The following is a 19960-nucleotide window of genomic DNA, read 5'->3' as shown; positions in this document are numbered from 1 at the left end:
ATGGGACAGCACAAAAGTTTCCTAGGGCATATTATGATATTAATTAGTCTAGGGCAGGAACGCTTTTGTTAATTACTTCATACCTCACAAGGGCTATTATTTACTGACCAAACATGTTGCTCTTTCAAATTGCTAGGAGCAAAATTGTTGCTCTGACGCAACTCTAGTTGCATGCAACAATTGCTTCGTGCAACAAATGCTTCAATTGTTCTCCAGGGGTTGACAATGTTTTAACGTATTCACCGGAGTGGTTTTTGGGAGTTGACATGGTGATGTATGTCAGTAAACATGGGACAAAACTGTCAGCATTGATTGAATGGGATGCTTTGTTGTCATCTATTAGGAATCCTGACAGTTCAAAATGTATCTCACTATAGTGTGATTCAATTATTACTGTCAGCTTTGTTTCAAATAGGATGGATTGGTGCTATCCATGAGAAATTCTGACAGTTTATCGCACTATAGAATAATGTAATACTCTTTAACTCTTCCTATCTAACAAAGTTGGGTTAAAATTTTGATTCTATAGTGAGATTGAATTCAAATTGTCAGCTATCCTGTATTCACGGATCGGTGACCTAGAGATCGATCAAACCGAGGAATGTAGAATCTGACCAAAACCCCTTGGCAGAGCTTTATTGCAATCAGATGGTGTGCAATATGAAAAAACACCCGTCCACGTGGCTAATTATTAGGTAGCATGGAATTAATATTAATGTATAGAATATTAACTAGCATGCAAAGAGCATAAATAAAAAACCAAATAAAAATAATTTAATGTATTCAGGAAATAAGAGTTACCAGGCGCATGAATACCGAATAAAATTTGCATGCACCAATAGTAAAACGGCAGTTAATAGGCGGCAACTGTAGGCCAGTTCAAAAATATTTCTATATATTTATATAAATGTACTAGATTTTGTGTTAAAATTTGTGTAATCTATGTTATCGATATGGCTCGAATGCAAAGAAATTATTAATCATATAATCTAAGCAATATTTTGGTATTTTTTGTAAGATCTATTTGAACCTAAATGGCGGAGGACTAAGATATTTAAATTTTATGCTAATTTGAAAGTCGGAAAGAGGATCTGTAAAACTTGAGAAGGAAGAACCAGCACTCGCCAGCCAAATGCCACCATAAGAGGACCCCAAATATTTTAGAGCGAAGTACCTTACTAATGATTTTGTAAAAGTTAAAGTTAAAGTAAATTATTAATTTCTTAAAAGACTTCGTGATGCTATTGTGAAGCAGAAGTCATTTTTCATTTTTAATTAAATTTATAACCCCTTGGAGGAGACGATTCCGGCTACCATATTCCCGGACCACATGGAGTTGGATCGACATCGGCGGCTTACAAGAAGATTTTCGACACGTGAGTGATTAAATTTGAATTAGTGATGGGCGCCCTAGTGCTTCGAATTAATCTGATGATCAAAGCTAGCTCACCGAAAGGGTTTTATTATAAATTGAGAAATTAATAAGAGTAATACTTGCGCAAGTAAAATTAGTATTAAAGGTATTTATTTGAAAGCAAAATATAGATCAATATTTTAGAAATTCTATTAAATCAAAGAAGTACGAAATCTAGGCTATTAAAACATATGCATATAATATTTAATTTTTTGCAATACAATTTGCGATAATTTATTATAGTTCTAATTCACTAGATGAATGGCTCTACCCATTCCGTCAGGTGCCGAATCTTGCACCCTGAGATAAAAATATATATGCGATACAAATAAATCTACTAATACTAGAGATTTTAATATATATATATATTTGGATTATTAGTGGCTAATTTATCAAGCTGATCTTAGAGCACATATTTTTGATTGAATTATCCAAGTCGACAAGTATTAGCAAGTGCATGTCGCAGCTACATGCAAAAGAATGCATATGATTTTAAGATAAAGGCACATGGTAATGATTCGTGCCATAAATCTAGAATATAAAGTTAGCCTGTGATATTTTGCTGATATAAAATTATTGTTCTATTTTTATATTATATTTTTTATCGCTCTATATATATTTTTTGCCTCGATTGATCTTTGCATTATTTGTGTAATATATGTATGAAACTTTCATGGTGTGCAATTTATTTTTTATTCCTCAACACTATAGTATAAGTATCATTTATATATATATATTTATTATTTATTGAATTACAAGAGTTATTGGAGAAGCCCATATCTAGGCCTATCAAGATTTTTTTTAAGACTGAATACTATTAGAAAACCACGACCTAATTATATTAAATCTCATGCTTTACCGACTGATGCCAAGCAGGAGGCTAATCGTTATTTAAATATAAAGAATAACGTGACACAAAGACATGGCGCCCAACGTGGGGCTGATGATGAGAGCCAAGCTCATTGAATAATTATTTGAAATTAAGTCAATAACCATATTGAAAATTATAGATAACTTATACGAGTTGTGAGGAAAACTGGCGAAGGGAAATTTGTATTACTTTTTGGGGAAACAAGAGCTTTAAATAGAGAGAAATTATATGTTTTAAAGAAAATTTTATATTATTAGTACTGTGAAAAATTACATGTTTATAAAGAGAGATTATATTTTATAAGCCTAAACTGCTATTACTTTCTAGTCAAAAATATATTAGGTGTTTAAGCCGGTTGGAAAATAAGTCGCAGCCTGTAAACTAGCCAAGAATAAATCAACAAAACATTGGGGGCGCTAGAGCATTGTAAAAAACTTAAGTATAAATACCTTGTTGTAAGAGTATCCAAACACTTTACACATCACTGTTCACTGTAAGTCCCGGTTTGTGTCTCTTTTTTAAGCATCTTCGCTTATCATTTTTGTCACTGTTTAATTAGCATTTATCATATTTGACATAATGAATCACACTCCCGCAAACTCTGAAGTTTCATATATGTACGGCGGTTGCACAGATCCCACTTTGTCGACTCCAAGCACATCAAACCCCACCACGGTAGATGCCAATACGCCACGAGAAAGGGAACCAGGAAGCGTCGGGTCGATAGTCTTCGATCCACCAGGTCTGCAACCTCTATCATCCACTCGAATCGACGCCGCTGACACACCATTGAATCAACGGATAGTAGAGATCAACTTTGAAGGGGGCGAGGAGCAGCCTGCCGAACCCGCATCTCCAGAGGCCGAGTCACATCTGAGCAAACAAAGTCTATTTTCAGTCACAGAGCTAGATCCTTTTCAAAAGGTAATGATGGAACAAACTAGCAGTATGTTCAATATTATGCTACAAAACACAATGGACAAAATGATGCAGGAGATTAAAAAAGAGAATGTGGAAATGAAAGAGGCAAATAAGCAAACAATGGAACAGGGCATGAAAGAGACAGCGGGCGCTATAAAATCAGTAGAACGACGGTTGGATACTATTGAGGCTAAAGTAGAGAATCATAGGGAAGAATTAAAAGCAATGATAAATCTACAGAAAGAAAGTCAGGATAAAGTTACGGCAGGATTATCGGAAAGGTTGGATACGGTTACATGTGAGCTCAACGAAAGGATAGATAACCTAACCATACAAATCACTACACCCATTCAGGATATAACCAATAACATTAAGGCCGATTGCCACCAAGAAATCCACAAACAAATTACCGTTGCCAATCAAACATTAACAACTACAGTTGACAAAAATATTAACAGTATTAAAGAAATACAAAATAAACAGATTAATATGTCCACAAAAATGAACCAACTGCAAGGTAGCATCAATCAAAATACTGAAACCTGTAAAGCTTTAAACGGAACTCTACTAATTCAAAAATCCACTCTGACTCAATTAAATCAAGAAGTAAACGCAAATAAAATTACACATAATAGTCAATGGCAGATAACACAGGAAAAAATAACAGCATTAGAAAATCATATTCAACAACGACCTCAAGGGATTCAAACAGACAACCTCAACGTACATAGTATATTACAAGGACTAGGAAAATTTGATAATACTGATCGCCATTTGCAACCTCAACCATTCATTGATCAGATAAAATTAGTACAAACTCTTGCACCTACCTCTTGGAATTTTTGGCGTCTTCGTTTGACTAATTTATTGATTGGCGAACCCCTGATGTTCTTTCGGAGTAGAGCCCATGAATTTACATCATTGGATGAGTTTGTAGCTGTCTTCCTGGAACAGTATTGGAGCAGAAGTAAACAGTTGGACGTGCTAGCGGACATCATATCATGCGAGTTCAACCCTAACTTAGACGGTGCATGTACCACTTTCGTCACTGCCCTACAGTTTAAAAATTCTCAATTGAGCGAGCCCATTAATGAATCGGCATTAGCAAGTATTATTTTAAAGAAGCTACCGTATCAAGTTAGAATGGCACTCGCCACACAACCCATTACTGATTGCAAGCAGCTGATTAATCATTTATATGGCATACAGTCTGCAATGGCAATATCAAACCACCGCTCAGACCAGAGATACGCATCAAATCAACATAATTCAAAATTTAATCCGCATAACAGCCAAAAATATGAACCGGTATCATATGATCGCTACCGATCTGCTCCTCAATTTGAACGCCGCTATGAGCACAGGCAAAATGGTAATTGGAATAATGAAAAATTTCAAAATCGTACAACCAACCACTATGCCCAGCAGAGCAATCGTAGGAATCACTATGATGGCCGTGATCGATTAAACTCACATAATAATCACACACAAAACAGTTACAACAGAAATTATAAACCGCCACCTCAACAAGTAAGTACAAATTATACACTAGCACATGCAATAGGTTTGAATCAACAAAAAACCCGGAACCCAACACCCAACGACCCGCCACCAGATATACAGAAAACTACAGCTAATAAACCAGGACTATATGATACCCCCGATATAACAAGCACAAGCTCAAATGAAACAAATCAAGAAAAGCAGGATATTTCAACGTCATACACCACATTCAGAATTGATTTACCGGAGACTTTGTTACAAGAAACACAAGATAACCCACCACCAGACACACAGGAGCCCATACAAGACAGCCTATCACAAAAAACCGCCGCCCAACATGCAATTAAAGCCAGCCGCAAGTATCAGCCTCTATTAAGTTTCCTGTTCCCCACCGAAGAGCAACCTGCCACCGAAGAATCACTGCTAAAAATAAACAGTTGCCAGGAGGAGACCGTCACCATACTATCCGCTTTGAACGTCACACTCGCGCATCAAGAGACCGCCACCGCACCCGCGCATCATTCGACCCCACCAAGGTACCCCAAGGAACCCAGGATAGTGGACCAAGAGGATGACACCAGGGAGGACGGCATTCGAGAAAAGAGGCATGCATCATAAGGCCCGGAGAAAGAGGCGGAAGAAACGGAGGAACCGCGCGCGCCGATGGAGGCCGCATGCACGCTTCAAGAGGCAAGGAAGAACACCGGACCGACACCGAGGAGGACAGGAGCGGACCGACGGCGTGCATCCGCGGCACATACGCTTCAAGAGGGCAAACCAGCGATGTGACCAGCAAAATGGACCAAATGAATGGATTAAAAATGGAGCTGCTCATGAAACAAATATGGAATCATGCCTGGATAATAAGGAAATGGATTACTTGTGGAGATTGATGGACAGAAAGTGGTTGATAAAATCAAGAGAAATAAGGAATTATATTAAGAAAGTAAAAGTATCTGGATATTATATGATGAGAGATAATACTATTAAAAAGATGATAAATGTTTTGTTATGGTGTTTAATGTTTGTAATAATGGCTGTGATATTAATAAAATACTGTGTTGTAGATATGAGGGAAAATATTGTATTGTTGGTATTGAAAGAATCTAGTATTGATAATTGGAAATTTAATATTATAAAAATGTTTATTGTCTTGAGCCTACTAATTTATAATGAACCGAAATCAAGAGTATTAAATGAAAATGAAAGGAATGATGAGTTAAGAGTGCAGGATGAATCGGAAAAGAACAGATTAAAAGAAATTATTATTAAAGGAACAAGGAGTTATTTGAAAGAATACACGAGATACAAGGGCTTTAAATTTATGATGAAAAAATTATCAATAGGACAGCCTCACAAATCAACAGCAGATAACCTAGCCAGCCTACAACAGCTACAAGCAGAAAACCAAAAGATACGGGAAAGCCACGAAATTTCTACAAACCACATCACAGAATTTGAAATAAATATGATAAGAAATCAAGGAAAACATTATTATCAAACCGATTACTAACCTTCCTTAATAAATTTAATATTGGTATAGGACCTCGTGGCAACAATCCAATGTTTTAATTCCTTCCAGCCGTTAGAAGCCTGCAATAAGAAAAAGAATAATTTTTAAATATGTAATTAAATTATATACATCAGATAAAAAAGGACACAAGCGGGGATAATAAAATTAAAATTTGTTAATTACCTTTTTAAGAGAAAAAATTGAGCAGTTAGGTTAGTTATGAAAGTCGACAGCAAATTCTGATGTAACATGTAGCACTATGAAATGTAGAACAGCGACCAGCTGAGCAAAGCCACCTAAATCAAATATGTGACGTCTGTTGAACATATGTTTATAAAAAGAAATACTGTACCCAAAAAGTTATTTATTATTGTTATTTATTATATTTATTAATGTCGATATATTTATTTATATGTTTTATATTTATTACTTTTAATTATGCCACGTTTGTTACCTGAAAAAGACTTAAAGTGAATACCAGCTACCAAAACCAAAGAGCCATTAGCAAAAGAAAAGTATTGTACCTGATGTATAGAAAATTATTTATATTAAGACCTAAGAAATACTATAAGATATAAGCCCAGAAGTTTTGTGAATCGAAATTATTGTCTAAAAGGAATCATTTGTGAGAATTATGAAATGTGTGTAGTTAGGTTGGCGGCCCTGCAAGCGGCGAATTTAAAAATTACTATATGTTAAGTGTTGTCAGGAGGAGTACGTTTAGAAGTTTATATTTATGATATTTTATGTGTGTTGAGGAGGAGAATTTGTTATTGTATTTGATAAAGGTATAAAGGAGATGCAGCAAATATGTCTGCGAACTGTGATAGAAGTATGAGAGTATAATTTATAAATAAAGTATAGTGTATATCGATGTATTGAAGGGTGGGTTTTCATTAAAAACATTGTGATTCTCAAATATTTTGAATTCAAACCCAGGGGCGCGTGTAACATATTAAATCTGGGTAGACAAAAAGCCCTAACAGAAACAGTAATAGGTCTGAAATAAAGTAACTGGCTAATATCGCCAAATAGATAATAACTAAGATTAGATAGCATCAGCTTATTCTGGCTAAATGGTACAAGAACCTAAAAAGGATTTGAAGGAAGTTTATTGCTCATAAATAGATTATTATATAAAATATTTGAAGATTGAGGTTATGTACATGTATTCACGGATCGGTGACCTAGAGATCGATCAAACCGAGGAACGTAGAATCTGACCAAAACCCCTTGGCAGAGCTTTATTGCAATCAGATGGTGTGCAATATGAAAAAACACCCGTCCACGTGGCTAATTATTAGGTAGCATGGAATTAATATTAATGTATAGAATATTAACTAGCATGCAAAGAGCATAAATAAAAAACCAAATAAAAATAATTTAATGTATTCAGGAAATAAGAGTTACCAGGCGCATGAATACCGAATAAAATTTGCATGCACCAATAGTAAAACGGCAGTTAATAGGCGGCAACTGTAGGCCAGTTCAAAAATATTTCTATATATTTATATAAATGTACTAGATTTTGTGTTAAAATTTGTGTAATCTATGTTATCGATATGGCTCGAATGCAAAGAAATTATTAATCATATAATCTAAGCAATATTTTGGTATTTTTTGTAAGATCTATTTGAACCTAAATGGCGGAGGACTAAGATATTTAAATTTTATGCTAATTTGAAAGTCGGAAAGAGGATCTGTAAAACTTGAGAAGGAAGAACCAGCACTCGCCAGCCAAATGCCACCATAAGAGGACCCCAAATATTTTAGAGCGAAGTACCTTACTAATGATTTTGTAAAAGTTAAAGTTAAAGTAAATTATTAAATTTCTTAAAAGACTTCGTGATGCTATTGTGAAGCAGAAGTCATTTTTCATTTTTAATTAAATTTATAACCCCTTGGAGGAGACGATTCCGGCTACCATATTCCCGGACCACATGGAGTTGGATCGACATCGGCGGCTTACAAGAAGATTTTCGACACGTGAGTGATTAAATTTGAATTAGTGATGGGCGCCCTAGTGCTTCGAATTAATCTGATGATCAAAGCTAGCTCGCCGAAAGGGTTTTATTATAAATTGAGAAATTAATAAGAGTAATACTTGCGCAAGTAAAATTAGTATTAAAGGTATTTATTTGAAAGCAAAATATAGATCAATATTTTAGAAATTCTATTAAATCAAAGAAGTACGAAATCTAGGCTATTAAAACATATGCATATAATATTTAATTTTTTGCAATACAATTTGCGATAATTTATTATAGTTCTAATTCACTAGATGAATGGCTCTACCTATTCCGTCAGGTGCCGAATCTTGCACCCTGAGATAAAAATATATATGCGATACAAATAAATCTACTAAATACTAGAGATTTTAATATATATATATATTTGGATTATTAGTGGCTAATTTATCAAGCTGATCTTAGAGCACATATTTTTGATTGAATTATCCAAGTCGACAAGTATTAGCAAGTGCATGTCGCAGCTACATGCAAAAGAATGCATATGATTTTAAGATAAAGGCACATGGTAATGATTCGTGCCATAAATCTAGAATATAAAGTTAGCCTGTGATATTTTTATTGATTTCAATTATTGTTCTATTTTTATATTATATTTTTTATCGCTCTATATATATTTTTTGCCTCGATTGATCTTTGCATTATTTGTGTAATATATGTATGAAACTTTCATGGTGTGCAATTTATTTTTTATTCCTCAACACTATAGTATAAGTATCATTTATATATATATTTATTATTTATTGAATTACAAGAGTTATTGGAGAAGCCCATATCTAGGCCTATTAAGAATACGTTCCACAACATAAACTGTTGAAAAGAAGCAACTAATTTAAAATAATCGTTGCGAAGAAGCAACTAAACTGAAATAATCGACCAAAATAATGATGGAAAAATTATAAAAAACAAACTGTCCGATATTATAAGCATAAACAAAGATTATGAGATTTTATCTGGTGGACCCATCAGTCGGTGCGATACCGATAACAGGTCCGCGTGTCTGAAGCCAACGCTTCAGGAAGCTGTTTTGACCGCGGCTCCTTTAGATCTAGGTTAAGGTCTCCGGTTTTTTGTCAGTTACTCCGAGCAAGCCACTCAGAGGTAACTCGCCAGAAACGTAACTGATACTCGACCACTTGATACAATCCACAATAACTACCGCACAGTAATTTCATCAATTAAACCCACCGAAAACTGCACATTCATCTTTCCCAATTTGATGTACAAAAATCACAATCAATCCACGAAAACGTTTTAACCACAGAATGGTTCCGCGTTTATCTTCTGTCCTTTTCTTATCAGAAGGCGATCGACCAAACAACTTGTTTCAACAAACTGGTTTGTCGCCGAACGATCACAAAATTGTTTGTTGTAGCCTTCACATTTGAAGATTAGGAATCGGATATCCTGATCTTGAATGATTTAACGTTGTTGTATCGGCGTTGAATTTGTTTCAAGAATTCGAATGTATTTGAAGAAGAATAGATTCGCTAATAGAAGGTGAGATGCGATGAGTTTGTTACTGCATGATGCTTTTTAGAAGAAAAATACACTTAGAAAAAAAACAAAAAGAAAAAATTATCCGTTAGTAAAGCAGGGAGAGTAAAAGGATAATGTGATTTTGATATTTGAATTCACTTCATTACTAACATCTCAATTTTTGTGGTGAATGATGATTTTTCTGTGTAACCTATTCTTATGATTCAACTCGTATGTCTGTGAATCCCTTCCACTTTTTGGTTGTAAGTCTAGTAGTTTTACACACATCGATCTTTTGCCGTCCTTTTAAATTCTATTAGATTAAACTCAACTTGACAAAGAGATGACGGGTTCATGTGTCCGCTAAGTTTAATCTGGTAGATTTCATAAGAATTGCAAAAAATCGAAAATTCAAGAATCGATGTGGTTGTAACTGGCTGAGAGTATAAAATACTCATCCATATTTGAGATCCAACTGATCATCTGAAAGAAAATGAGTCATAAATTGTCCATAATAAACAAGAAACACTTCAGAAATAGACCTAGCCAAAAGTACTCTCGAAAATAGCCTACTCAGTCCCTAATTTTAGGAAGAGAAGTTTTGGGCTGGAGCATGTTTTTTCTTTCCAAAATTTTAATGTTTTTCACGTGATAAATGGATATGAATACGATATACAATGAGGAATACAATATAGTGCAGAATATATTAATATTGTGTCCCCCCATCATAACATATTCTCTTAGTTTATGACCGTTGTAAATTTACAGTTGTGAATAAATATATACTTCATATTTATTGACTCCAATAAATATGTACTCCATATTTATTTGTATGTTATTTCTACTTATTTCCATTTTAGCCCTGCCTTCTCTTAGTTCATGAATATTCTTTTTCCTCTGCTATTTCTCCCATTTTGTCCACCCTTTCTAAATCTCTTCCTCTTTTCCTTCCCTTCTTCCGAGGGGGGCTAAGACATTTTTCTCAGTGAGTGGACATGCAGTGACCCCAACAAAATCTTGAAGAGGGGGGCAGTACACAACGCCTATATGAATGGACATCGTTTACGCACTGAGTGACTGGACGAGGGTCAAAATGCGACTTATAACCAACAAGGTGGTCACACTGTATTGCTTCTGGGGACAACATACCCCTCAACTCATTCTTCACCGCCCTTATACCCCCAAAACCATCCCTCCACACCCCTACTCAACACTAAACATACCCCTCCCAACCATATTTTCTTCTAAACCTACCCCTCCACCCACCAATACTAACTCCTAAACATCCCCTTCCACCAATCTCCCTACACCACTTGCTCCTAAAATCATCCCCCCTTTTTCGGGACACCCTTGGCACGTGGAGAACCGTTTCAAAGAAGAGGGTCCATACATAAACAGGTTGTGCAATTATTGGAGTGTGTTGATGTTGATGTTTTGTCAGGTTTTTTTTGTTGTGGAATGCCAGGTCATGCTGACAATATAGGAGAAGCTGGCCTATTATTGCTTATACTGAATTACCATAGATTGAGGGGAATTGATTTGCGTCATTTTTCCGAGCAATATGAATATAATTAAACAAGCTATCCGACCAAGATCTGTACAATATCCTTGAAAATATGAGAAGTTTCAGTAAATTCTTGGTTCTAATGTAGTCTGTGAAGATGTAAAAGAGATGTATACTGAAAAGCTTCATAATGGGCAGTGAAAAAAATTTATTCGAAGAATGTCCAGTAATAGATACATGAATATTTCAATTCCAATTGATTACTCATGGAGTCCGGTACGGTTGAATAAAAATAATTATCTTTGTACTGAGCGTATAGATTCATCGTAGTCGACATGAAAGATTTATATAAAATGCCTTTATTCTTACACAAATAATCATGGTGAACAGACGGTCACTGTTAGAGGTTGGAAAATGAACCTGTTTCTTTATCTCAATTCCCATGGTTTTCTCCGAGAGTTAGGATATGAAAGTTATAAGTTTTTTTTGTGATTTACGTACAAGAAAATTAAGGCTTCAATAATTATTCGCGGGAATGAATCTAGCGGAAGCATATAATCATTTATAATGATTGAAGAAAAAAAGAACCTGGCCCATTGAATACAGAATCAGCTATCAAATGCATGCAGGATGAGGTGTGGTTCATAAAGTACTGACGTCAAGGAGCCAAGTAGTGACGTAGTATAGATGGGCCGTGACGCTGTGACGTAGCTGCTCAGAAATGAATACACTTTGTCAACCGAGAACACAGCCTACTTGAGATAAACATAAACCCTATCGAGTAAACCTGAAAGGTACTAGTAGTTCTGTGAACAGTGGAGTAGCTAAGTAAGTTAAATTGACCTGTTGTTATGTTTTTTCAAAAATTAATAGATGATTTATCAATTTAAAATGTTTAGAAAAAATCCTAAATAAGCATAGAGCTTTCTGTCCTATCGTACCGTGTCGTGTCGTTCCGGAATGTGAGTGTGAGCGCTGTTATCTGGTCTGACTGCAACTGTCTACAACGTTGATGGAAAGATACATTTTCAAGATGTTCGATGTTTTTGAACGGGTAGTATTATAGTCCACTAGACAGCTGATTTATGATGAATAATTTCTAAAGTCTGATTTTTACGGTAATATTGGCGTTCAAAGGAGACTCCTTTTCCTTTTGTATTTTACTTAAAATGCAAAATTTCAAAAAACCGTATGTATACGTCAACGCGAAATTCAAAAAGGAACATACCTGTCAAATTTCATGAAAATCTATTGCTGCGTTTCGCTGTAAATGCGGAATATAAAAACAAAAATATAAACAAAAAGAGAAATGCAAAACCGTCGACTTGAATCTTAGACCTCACTTCGCTCGGTCAACTAAAACTAGACCTCACTTGTACCTTAAAGGTTATAGATGCATTCGCTAAGATTGGATTGGAATTACTCTTTATGCACATGATACTATTCAGGCTGAAAGAGATGTAGTCAGGTTTGCAACGATATTAGAAATATTAATTTATTCATATCCGACTGCATATTTGTGTATTGAATTTTAATACTATGAATTGACGTCTTTGTTTTTTCATTTCTGCAACTACAATGTATTCTTCTATTTATTTCATGATAATATTGAGGTAGAACCCATAAATGAATTCCACGGTTAATGAGCTCTATTATAAACATCGTTAAATTAATGGAAACAACCATATCATTGATAAAAATCTTAATAAATCTACGACTTCTGAAAGCCGCTTGATTATCAGATATTCATAATAAATTCTTATAGCATCTGGTACTTATATCATCCTTCATTCACTCTATCTAATGCTATAATGTCAACTTACATGAATAAATTACGGAATCTTTTCAACATGCCTAGCTAACACTAATTACAAATCAATAAAAACTAAACCTACTTTATCGCATGAAACTAATCCTCTGAAATCTCATCATTATATAATGATCTGAAGTGACTTTTTGGAAACAAAACACCTAGACCAGTGTTTGAATTAGCGCAAGCGTTTCTTTTATTGTTTTGTAGATCTTGTCAACCAGGAAAGACAACCTTCTATTCTCGAAATAAACCAATTTGACTCGACAACCAAGTGAGCTAATTGTTTTTCAACTGGATACACCGGTTGCAGTTGGTATTATTTTTCATAAAGTATGCTGACAGTATAAAGTGAATCTCACAATAATCCTGATTGATCAAACCCTTCATTCAGATTCGGAGCGGAAGAAAGTAGGATTGAAAATGGAGGTACGAATAAATACATTCACCTAGGTCACTCTCTCTATGATGGAAAGTTGTACAAAAATTGATTAAAATCGTGAAAAGGCTGAATAGCTGTGCGAGCTTTCATGTGAGCATGAAAATAGCCTCAATATTCCCTTTGATGGTCACAGTCAAAGCTCTAACGAAGTGAAGCCCGGCACAAAATCAAATATTTGACGTCGGAACTCCATCGAGTATATTCATAATCAAATTCTGTAATAATTTGATAGCGTTTCACTCACAACTTTGTAGCGTACTGCGATGCAGCCTGGTAATAATTTACTTTCCATGTGTATGTAATACGGTATGCTGGACTAAACATTGGAGGATTTATATGGAATTTTATTTGCTGTCCAAAATTCCATTACGTCAGAATAATGGTTTTACCCAATGAACTTTGTTACCATTGAAGTTTATAGGCAACACTCATTTTCTAGAATTTTAATTAGCTCATATTAAACTCTACTAAATATAATTATATTGGGCTATTTTTTGACTTAGGTATAGACTATCAGGAAACAATATAACTTACATGGTATGTTCAAAGTTAAGCTTTAAGCTTTGAGGTTTAGCTTTAAGCAAAGCTAGGCTCCGTCATTGGAGCCTCCAGGAGTTCAAATCTTATAAATCTTCACAATCTTATAGAGTGTTGTACTGTGTTCTATCTTTTTAAATAATATTTTTCCAAACCAACTCTTTCTATTTCCGAGCTGATTATACAAAGCGTCCTGTGTTCCAAATATATACAGAGAACCACTGACGAACTTCTAAAACTTACACTATAACTTCTAAAACAGCTTCAAGTATGAAAATAAGAAGTGTCCTATGTCTCAAATATTTATTTGTAGAACAACTCCGCAATCACTGACAAATTATAATACTTTCAACAATACTCAGGGGCTCCCCAAAGACGGGAGTTTAGACGAAGACTGCTTCCTTGAAATTCAAAATATAAATCTTGGGGGGAAGTCTCAAAAAAGAGGTCCGTGGGGTTTAAAATGAATACTATCAGTTTTTTGAATTTTTTATTGAGAGTAGCTGAATTTTTCATGGAGGGTGGTGCGTCTAAGAGTTTGGTGGGGGATGATCACTCCTGGCATACTACTTCGTAATACAGAATCAGCTTTCATGTACTACTTTATATTATATACACTATAAAATAAAACAATCTCCCTATACTATTCAATAATGATCCACAAATTTATTTCCTGAACGCCTCAAACACAAAGTATCAAGTACAAAGTGCAAGTGCAAAAATGAAATATGAAGTCCAAAGATCATTTTTTGAACACCATTATACAGAGTGCTCTTTGTGTAATATACCAGTCACTTGAAGCTGCGATACTGCGTACAGATGTGAGCGCCAAGAACACGCGTATTTCACTTTTCATTAGCTGATTATATCAGTATTTGTACAGAAACAGTAATGTACATATTTCATAATCGTAGCATCAGCTGATGAATAGTGGAATCTCGTGACGCTCAAGTCTGTACGTAGCTTAACATATCGAGTCCCAAGCTCTGCTGTTCAACATCTTTATAAAGAGTGTTTCATACAGAGTCAACCATAGAAAATCAAGTCTCTAGATCTGTTTTGCACAATGTTTATACAGAGTGTGCTGTGTTGCAGGTAACTGGTGCAGGTCGCGGTTTAGGTCGCGGTCTGGCGATCGCCCTGTCGCGCGAAGGCTGCAAGCTGGCATGCGCCGACATCGACATGGTCGGCTGCGAGGAGACAGTGCGCATGATCGGCGAGGAAGGCGGTGTTGCCAAGGCGTACCGCGCCAACGTTGCCAAACCGAACGAGATTGAAGCCATGCGCCGTAAGATTGAAGCTGAACTGGGTCCAGTTGTGTATGTGGTCAACAATGCCTCGCTTATTGTGTCACACCGGATTGATGACGAGAATCAGGATGCTGATCGTGCTGTGACTGGCGTCATCAATGTCAATTTGCTCAGTCATTTCTATGTGAGTATACAAGGCATGTCCAAAAAGTAGTTGCAACTGAAGCACTCTCGGTGAGCAGTTTTGAATTTTTACATAATTCCAATTTGAACTGCTGAGTCATTACTACTATATAAATAGAAGTCAGCATTCAAATTTCTTTCTCATAAAATTTGTAGTCAATTTTTAGGTGATCAATTTTATCAATGTGAATCAGCTTAGTCATCTCTATAAGTGAGTGTACAAGGCATGTCTGTGAAGTATGTTTACTAGAGCAATCTTAATCAGGACAATTTCAATTTTTCCAATGTGAACAACTATGCTGAGTTATTTGTAGAATATAATGTATTAAGGAAAGTCAATGTTGTGAATCTGTAGTCAGTTTTGCTGTGATTAGTGTCATCAATGTGAATTTGTTCAGTAATTTCTATGTGAGTTGACCTATACCTTTTCTCATGCATTTTCTCAAAGTGGTTACAGCCACAAATTTTCTTATATGCATAAATTTTTCAATTTTCGTTTATCAATCTATGTCCGAATGTCCGATAAACTGGAGCAAAGGCTCGGATTACATTGGGACACCAGGCTGGAACACCAGCAAGATACCTAGAGGCCTAGTATTGGTGTGTCTATCGAACTGGGACTCCAGTGGAAGACACCAATTGTGTTCTAGCGGTATCTGTGCTATAGTGCCGAGAGTGTTAGACCCAAGCCATACACCAAATCCTGGTGTCCGAGCCAGACACCGAGAACAGAGGTCCCAGCTGGCACTAGAATCAATCAGGGATGACCTTAGAACTCTGACACGAAATCTGAACCAGCTCTGTCAATAAAGTTTTTTCAATTACTATTTTTAAAATTTCAGATGAGCAGAGCTTTCCTGCCATCAATGAGGAAGAACAAGGATGGACATATCGTTGCAATTGCCTCAATGTCTTCATTTGCTGGATTGGCCTACAGTTCTGTCTATGCTGCCTGCAAATGGGCTGTCAGAGGTGATCTTTTACTTTGATTCTAACTAATTTTCAATTATATCATATCTTTTTCTTCCATTCTTTCTAAGAATGGTAACCATGTTTAATAGATCTTTCGTTTTACTACCATAAATTGTGCAAATTAAGAGTAGTAGGGAGGACTAGAATGAGAATAAGTCATTTATGAATGAGACTTGAATTTCTAAGTCACTTATGACATGGATCTCTAGCTAATATAGGAAGCACTATCCAAACACATAAATTATTCTTAACGGATTCTTAGCTCTTCAAGTCAGCACCCGACTCACCCGTCCAACGATAATAGCAGACACATGTCTCTCAACATCTTCAGATTAATTTCACTTATTTTTAAGAATTCTGTATAATGAGATACCAGGAATACAATGTGTAGCCTCTCTGCCTGTGATCATATACTCTGTTCCAAATTTGATGGATTATCCACTAGATTTGAGGCTTTGAAATGAATCCTTCATGAAAAACAAATAATGGAACAATTTATTATCGAATTTTCAGGTATGATGGAAAGTATGCGTGAGGAATTGAAAAGAGAGGGAGAGAAAAACGTGAAACTGACCTGCGTTCATCCATACTTCATCAACACAAGCGCTGAATACACAAATAACTGGAATATCAGGTGAATAAAACATGAAAACAACTCTAGAACATAATATATGGAAATTATATCTTAAATTCAATCCCAGACATAATATTTATAGGGAAATAGGTTATAATGAGTGTTTAAAAAGTGGATGAAATAAGCAGGAAACAAAGTCAGTGTCTGAGTGATATCACTCACTGAAAGACTAGTGAGTGATAGTTTCGTGTCAAATTCCATGATTTGTAAATAAAAATTTGAGATGCTTCAAGCATGAAAATTTTCTGTTAACAGAGGAATTAGAAACCTTCATTTTGACTCATAACGTAGCCTATAATATTATTTCCCTCCAATGATATTGATGCCTGTGTGAGTATCAAGTCAATGATAATAGATACTTAATGTCAATGAGTATCAATTTTAATGATATTGATATTGATTGTGTGAGTTATAAGAATAATGAGAACAATGATTTTGTGTGATAAAAAATTATGGGCAGATGAAGAATAATAACACGAGACTTGAAAGACAAGTCAAGTACGGCATAGTCAGGGAACATAAGAGACAGCTCATCAGAGTTGTAGGATAGGGTACCGTTACAATCTGAAGAAAGAAACTATTGCAGTTGCTCTAGATAAAAACATTGATGGTTTTTACCCTTATATACTTCAACTCAAGATTCAAGTCCAAGTCGGGAATAAATTAATATAAATTTTTGGTGGTTCACCTGGTACTTTCAAGCTAGGAACAAATTCTAGATTGAACTTCAATGTTCAATGGAACATCAATTGCTCTAAAATGAGTATTTTGATTGTAGATAAGTTTATTTTCTTCATTTAGACACCTTCCCATTTTATTTATTTTCTCTGTTGTGTTGATATTTATGTATTTCTATTATGAATAAGTACTATTCCAAACGATTCTACCTATTTTGAATTACAGATTTCCCGAATTGACAATCGAAGAGGTGGTTGATGCAACAATCAATGGGATCAAGCAGGACCATTTCAGTGTCAGCATCCCAGAAGACATGTACTACAACATCCATGTTATGAAGTAAGTATTGTATAAGTGGACTCATTTTCATCATAATTGTTCAACAATCTTTCTCAAGTGTTGACCAAAGATTCATTAGTAAAAATAATTCTGGAGATTACTGTTCAATGCAAAACTATTGAACATCTTCTCTGTTTAAGGATGAACTGTATGAACAAAAGATTAATAGCCAAGTCAATGTCATTCAATAATTTCCTGTTATTACAATATAATACATTGTCCATTATCATCTAGACCTTCCAGTTACAATCTATTAGCTTTGTTTCACAGGAAATGACATGTGAAATATATAAATGTTTTACAATGAGTTCAGCGACACCACAAATTAATTGGGTGAATATATATTTCTAATGTTGAATTTCCTACTGTATCACATTCAACCTTTTAATAAAGTTTTTACCTACCATCCATGACTTCATAATTATCTCAATGAGTGGAACACAGCCTGAAAGTCATTAATTTTTTATTTTCTCTCTCAAGTCTCTGATAATATACATTTCAGTTACGATTCTAAAGTGGCTTTCACGTACCTTTTATATTCCTTGAACCTATTCCTTCCTATTCAGTAACCTATTAACTATTACTCTATTTTTTCCTACAGGCTCTTGCCCAGATTCATTCAGGACCAGCTCCTAGACGTTTTCTACGCCAAGATCAACGTGCTGTCCAAGAATGAGGTGGAGAAAACTGCAGCCAATCACATTATCAACAAATCTTTGGATAACTCCAGTCTATAACACCCTCACCATCCTGATTCCTCATAAAAGAAATACTATTTTTTCTATTATTTATTGGAAATTCAATTTTGCTACTCTTATCATAGCGTATGTGTCGATATATTTTCATGAGATATGAAGAATATGAATTATTTTTCGATATTTTCGATATTTCGATATTTTCATATCGGAAGAAAATATTGATACATTCGCTATAAAATTAATATCAGTGTGTAATCAATAGCGAAAATCTAATCTTATTTATAATTTGAGGAGATTCTGTGAGAATGTTTTGAAAGCATGTCTATAGAACATCCCTTCAAATTTCAATTACTTATCCAATTTAAAAGAAAAGAATGGGTCGATGAACTATTTACTGACTTTTGTCATACTGTATTATCATTTTAACATCCTTTTCAATGTATTGATCAATGTATTGTATTGTTTTAAATTCATTTTATTGTCATTAGATTCTCAATAATTGAGACCATTTTGTTCATTATTGTTTTGTGTCTTCCATATACCAAGAATAATTGATTACGCTCAAGTTTTACTTTTTGTGTTTTAATGTTTAAATCTGTGAGATGAGAATAGGTTAAATGTTTCCAATTTTTCATATTGTTTTAATAATATGGCCAATTGGAATCAGCCTAATTATTCTGAATAAGGGTAGATGTTATGGAAATTTGTGTTGAATTTTTGTGTGAAGTTCCTTACAATCCATTCAATGCACACAAAGAATAATCAAACTGTTTTATTAAACTTGACTAGTATTATTATGCTCAAAATCTTTTAATGTGAATTCATAAGCTCAATAGAAAAAATATTTCACCATTATTTATTTGATGATTAATAATATCTATGAAACTGTTTATGATAAGAATTGAAGATCATTATTATTATCATCTATAGGATATTTGCATAGAAGTTCAAAGAAGATTTGCTCAGCCTATCGTTATAATAGCAATAAAAATATGTATAGCAACTATTTAATAAGTTATGTGATATGTCTATTGTGAAAGTCTCTGAATGGATGATGAGATTTGGGAGTTCTGCGTTTTTGATTGTATGTTTGTTATAAGTATTTTAAATTTGAAATTTTTGGACACTCACTTATTTTTATGAATCGATACTGGATTTATTATTGAATAAAATATGGTGCCATTA

General features: G+C 34.7%; 1 protein-coding gene across 1 annotated transcript in view; it reads left to right on the top strand.

Moving 5' to 3' along the window:
• LOC111050425 (17-beta-hydroxysteroid dehydrogenase 13) overlaps positions 1–19960 on the top strand; it is a 53226-nt gene extending 33266 nt beyond the window's left edge. The window contains exons 4-8 of the mRNA XM_022336744.2: positions 15117–15455; positions 16297–16426; positions 16940–17060; positions 17964–18077; positions 18679–19960. Coding sequence (XP_022192436.2) covers positions 15117–15455; positions 16297–16426; positions 16940–17060; positions 17964–18077; positions 18679–18814 — 840 coding nt within the window. The 3' untranslated portion in view covers positions 18815–19960. The remainder of the gene's footprint in view (positions 1–15116; positions 15456–16296; positions 16427–16939; positions 17061–17963; positions 18078–18678) is intronic.

This window comes from Nilaparvata lugens, chromosome 10, assembly GCF_014356525.2.
Source record: "Nilaparvata lugens isolate BPH chromosome 10, ASM1435652v1, whole genome shotgun sequence".
NCBI lineage: Eukaryota > Metazoa > Arthropoda > Insecta > Hemiptera > Delphacidae > Nilaparvata > Nilaparvata lugens.
This window is presented reverse-complemented; position numbering and strand designations above follow the sequence as displayed.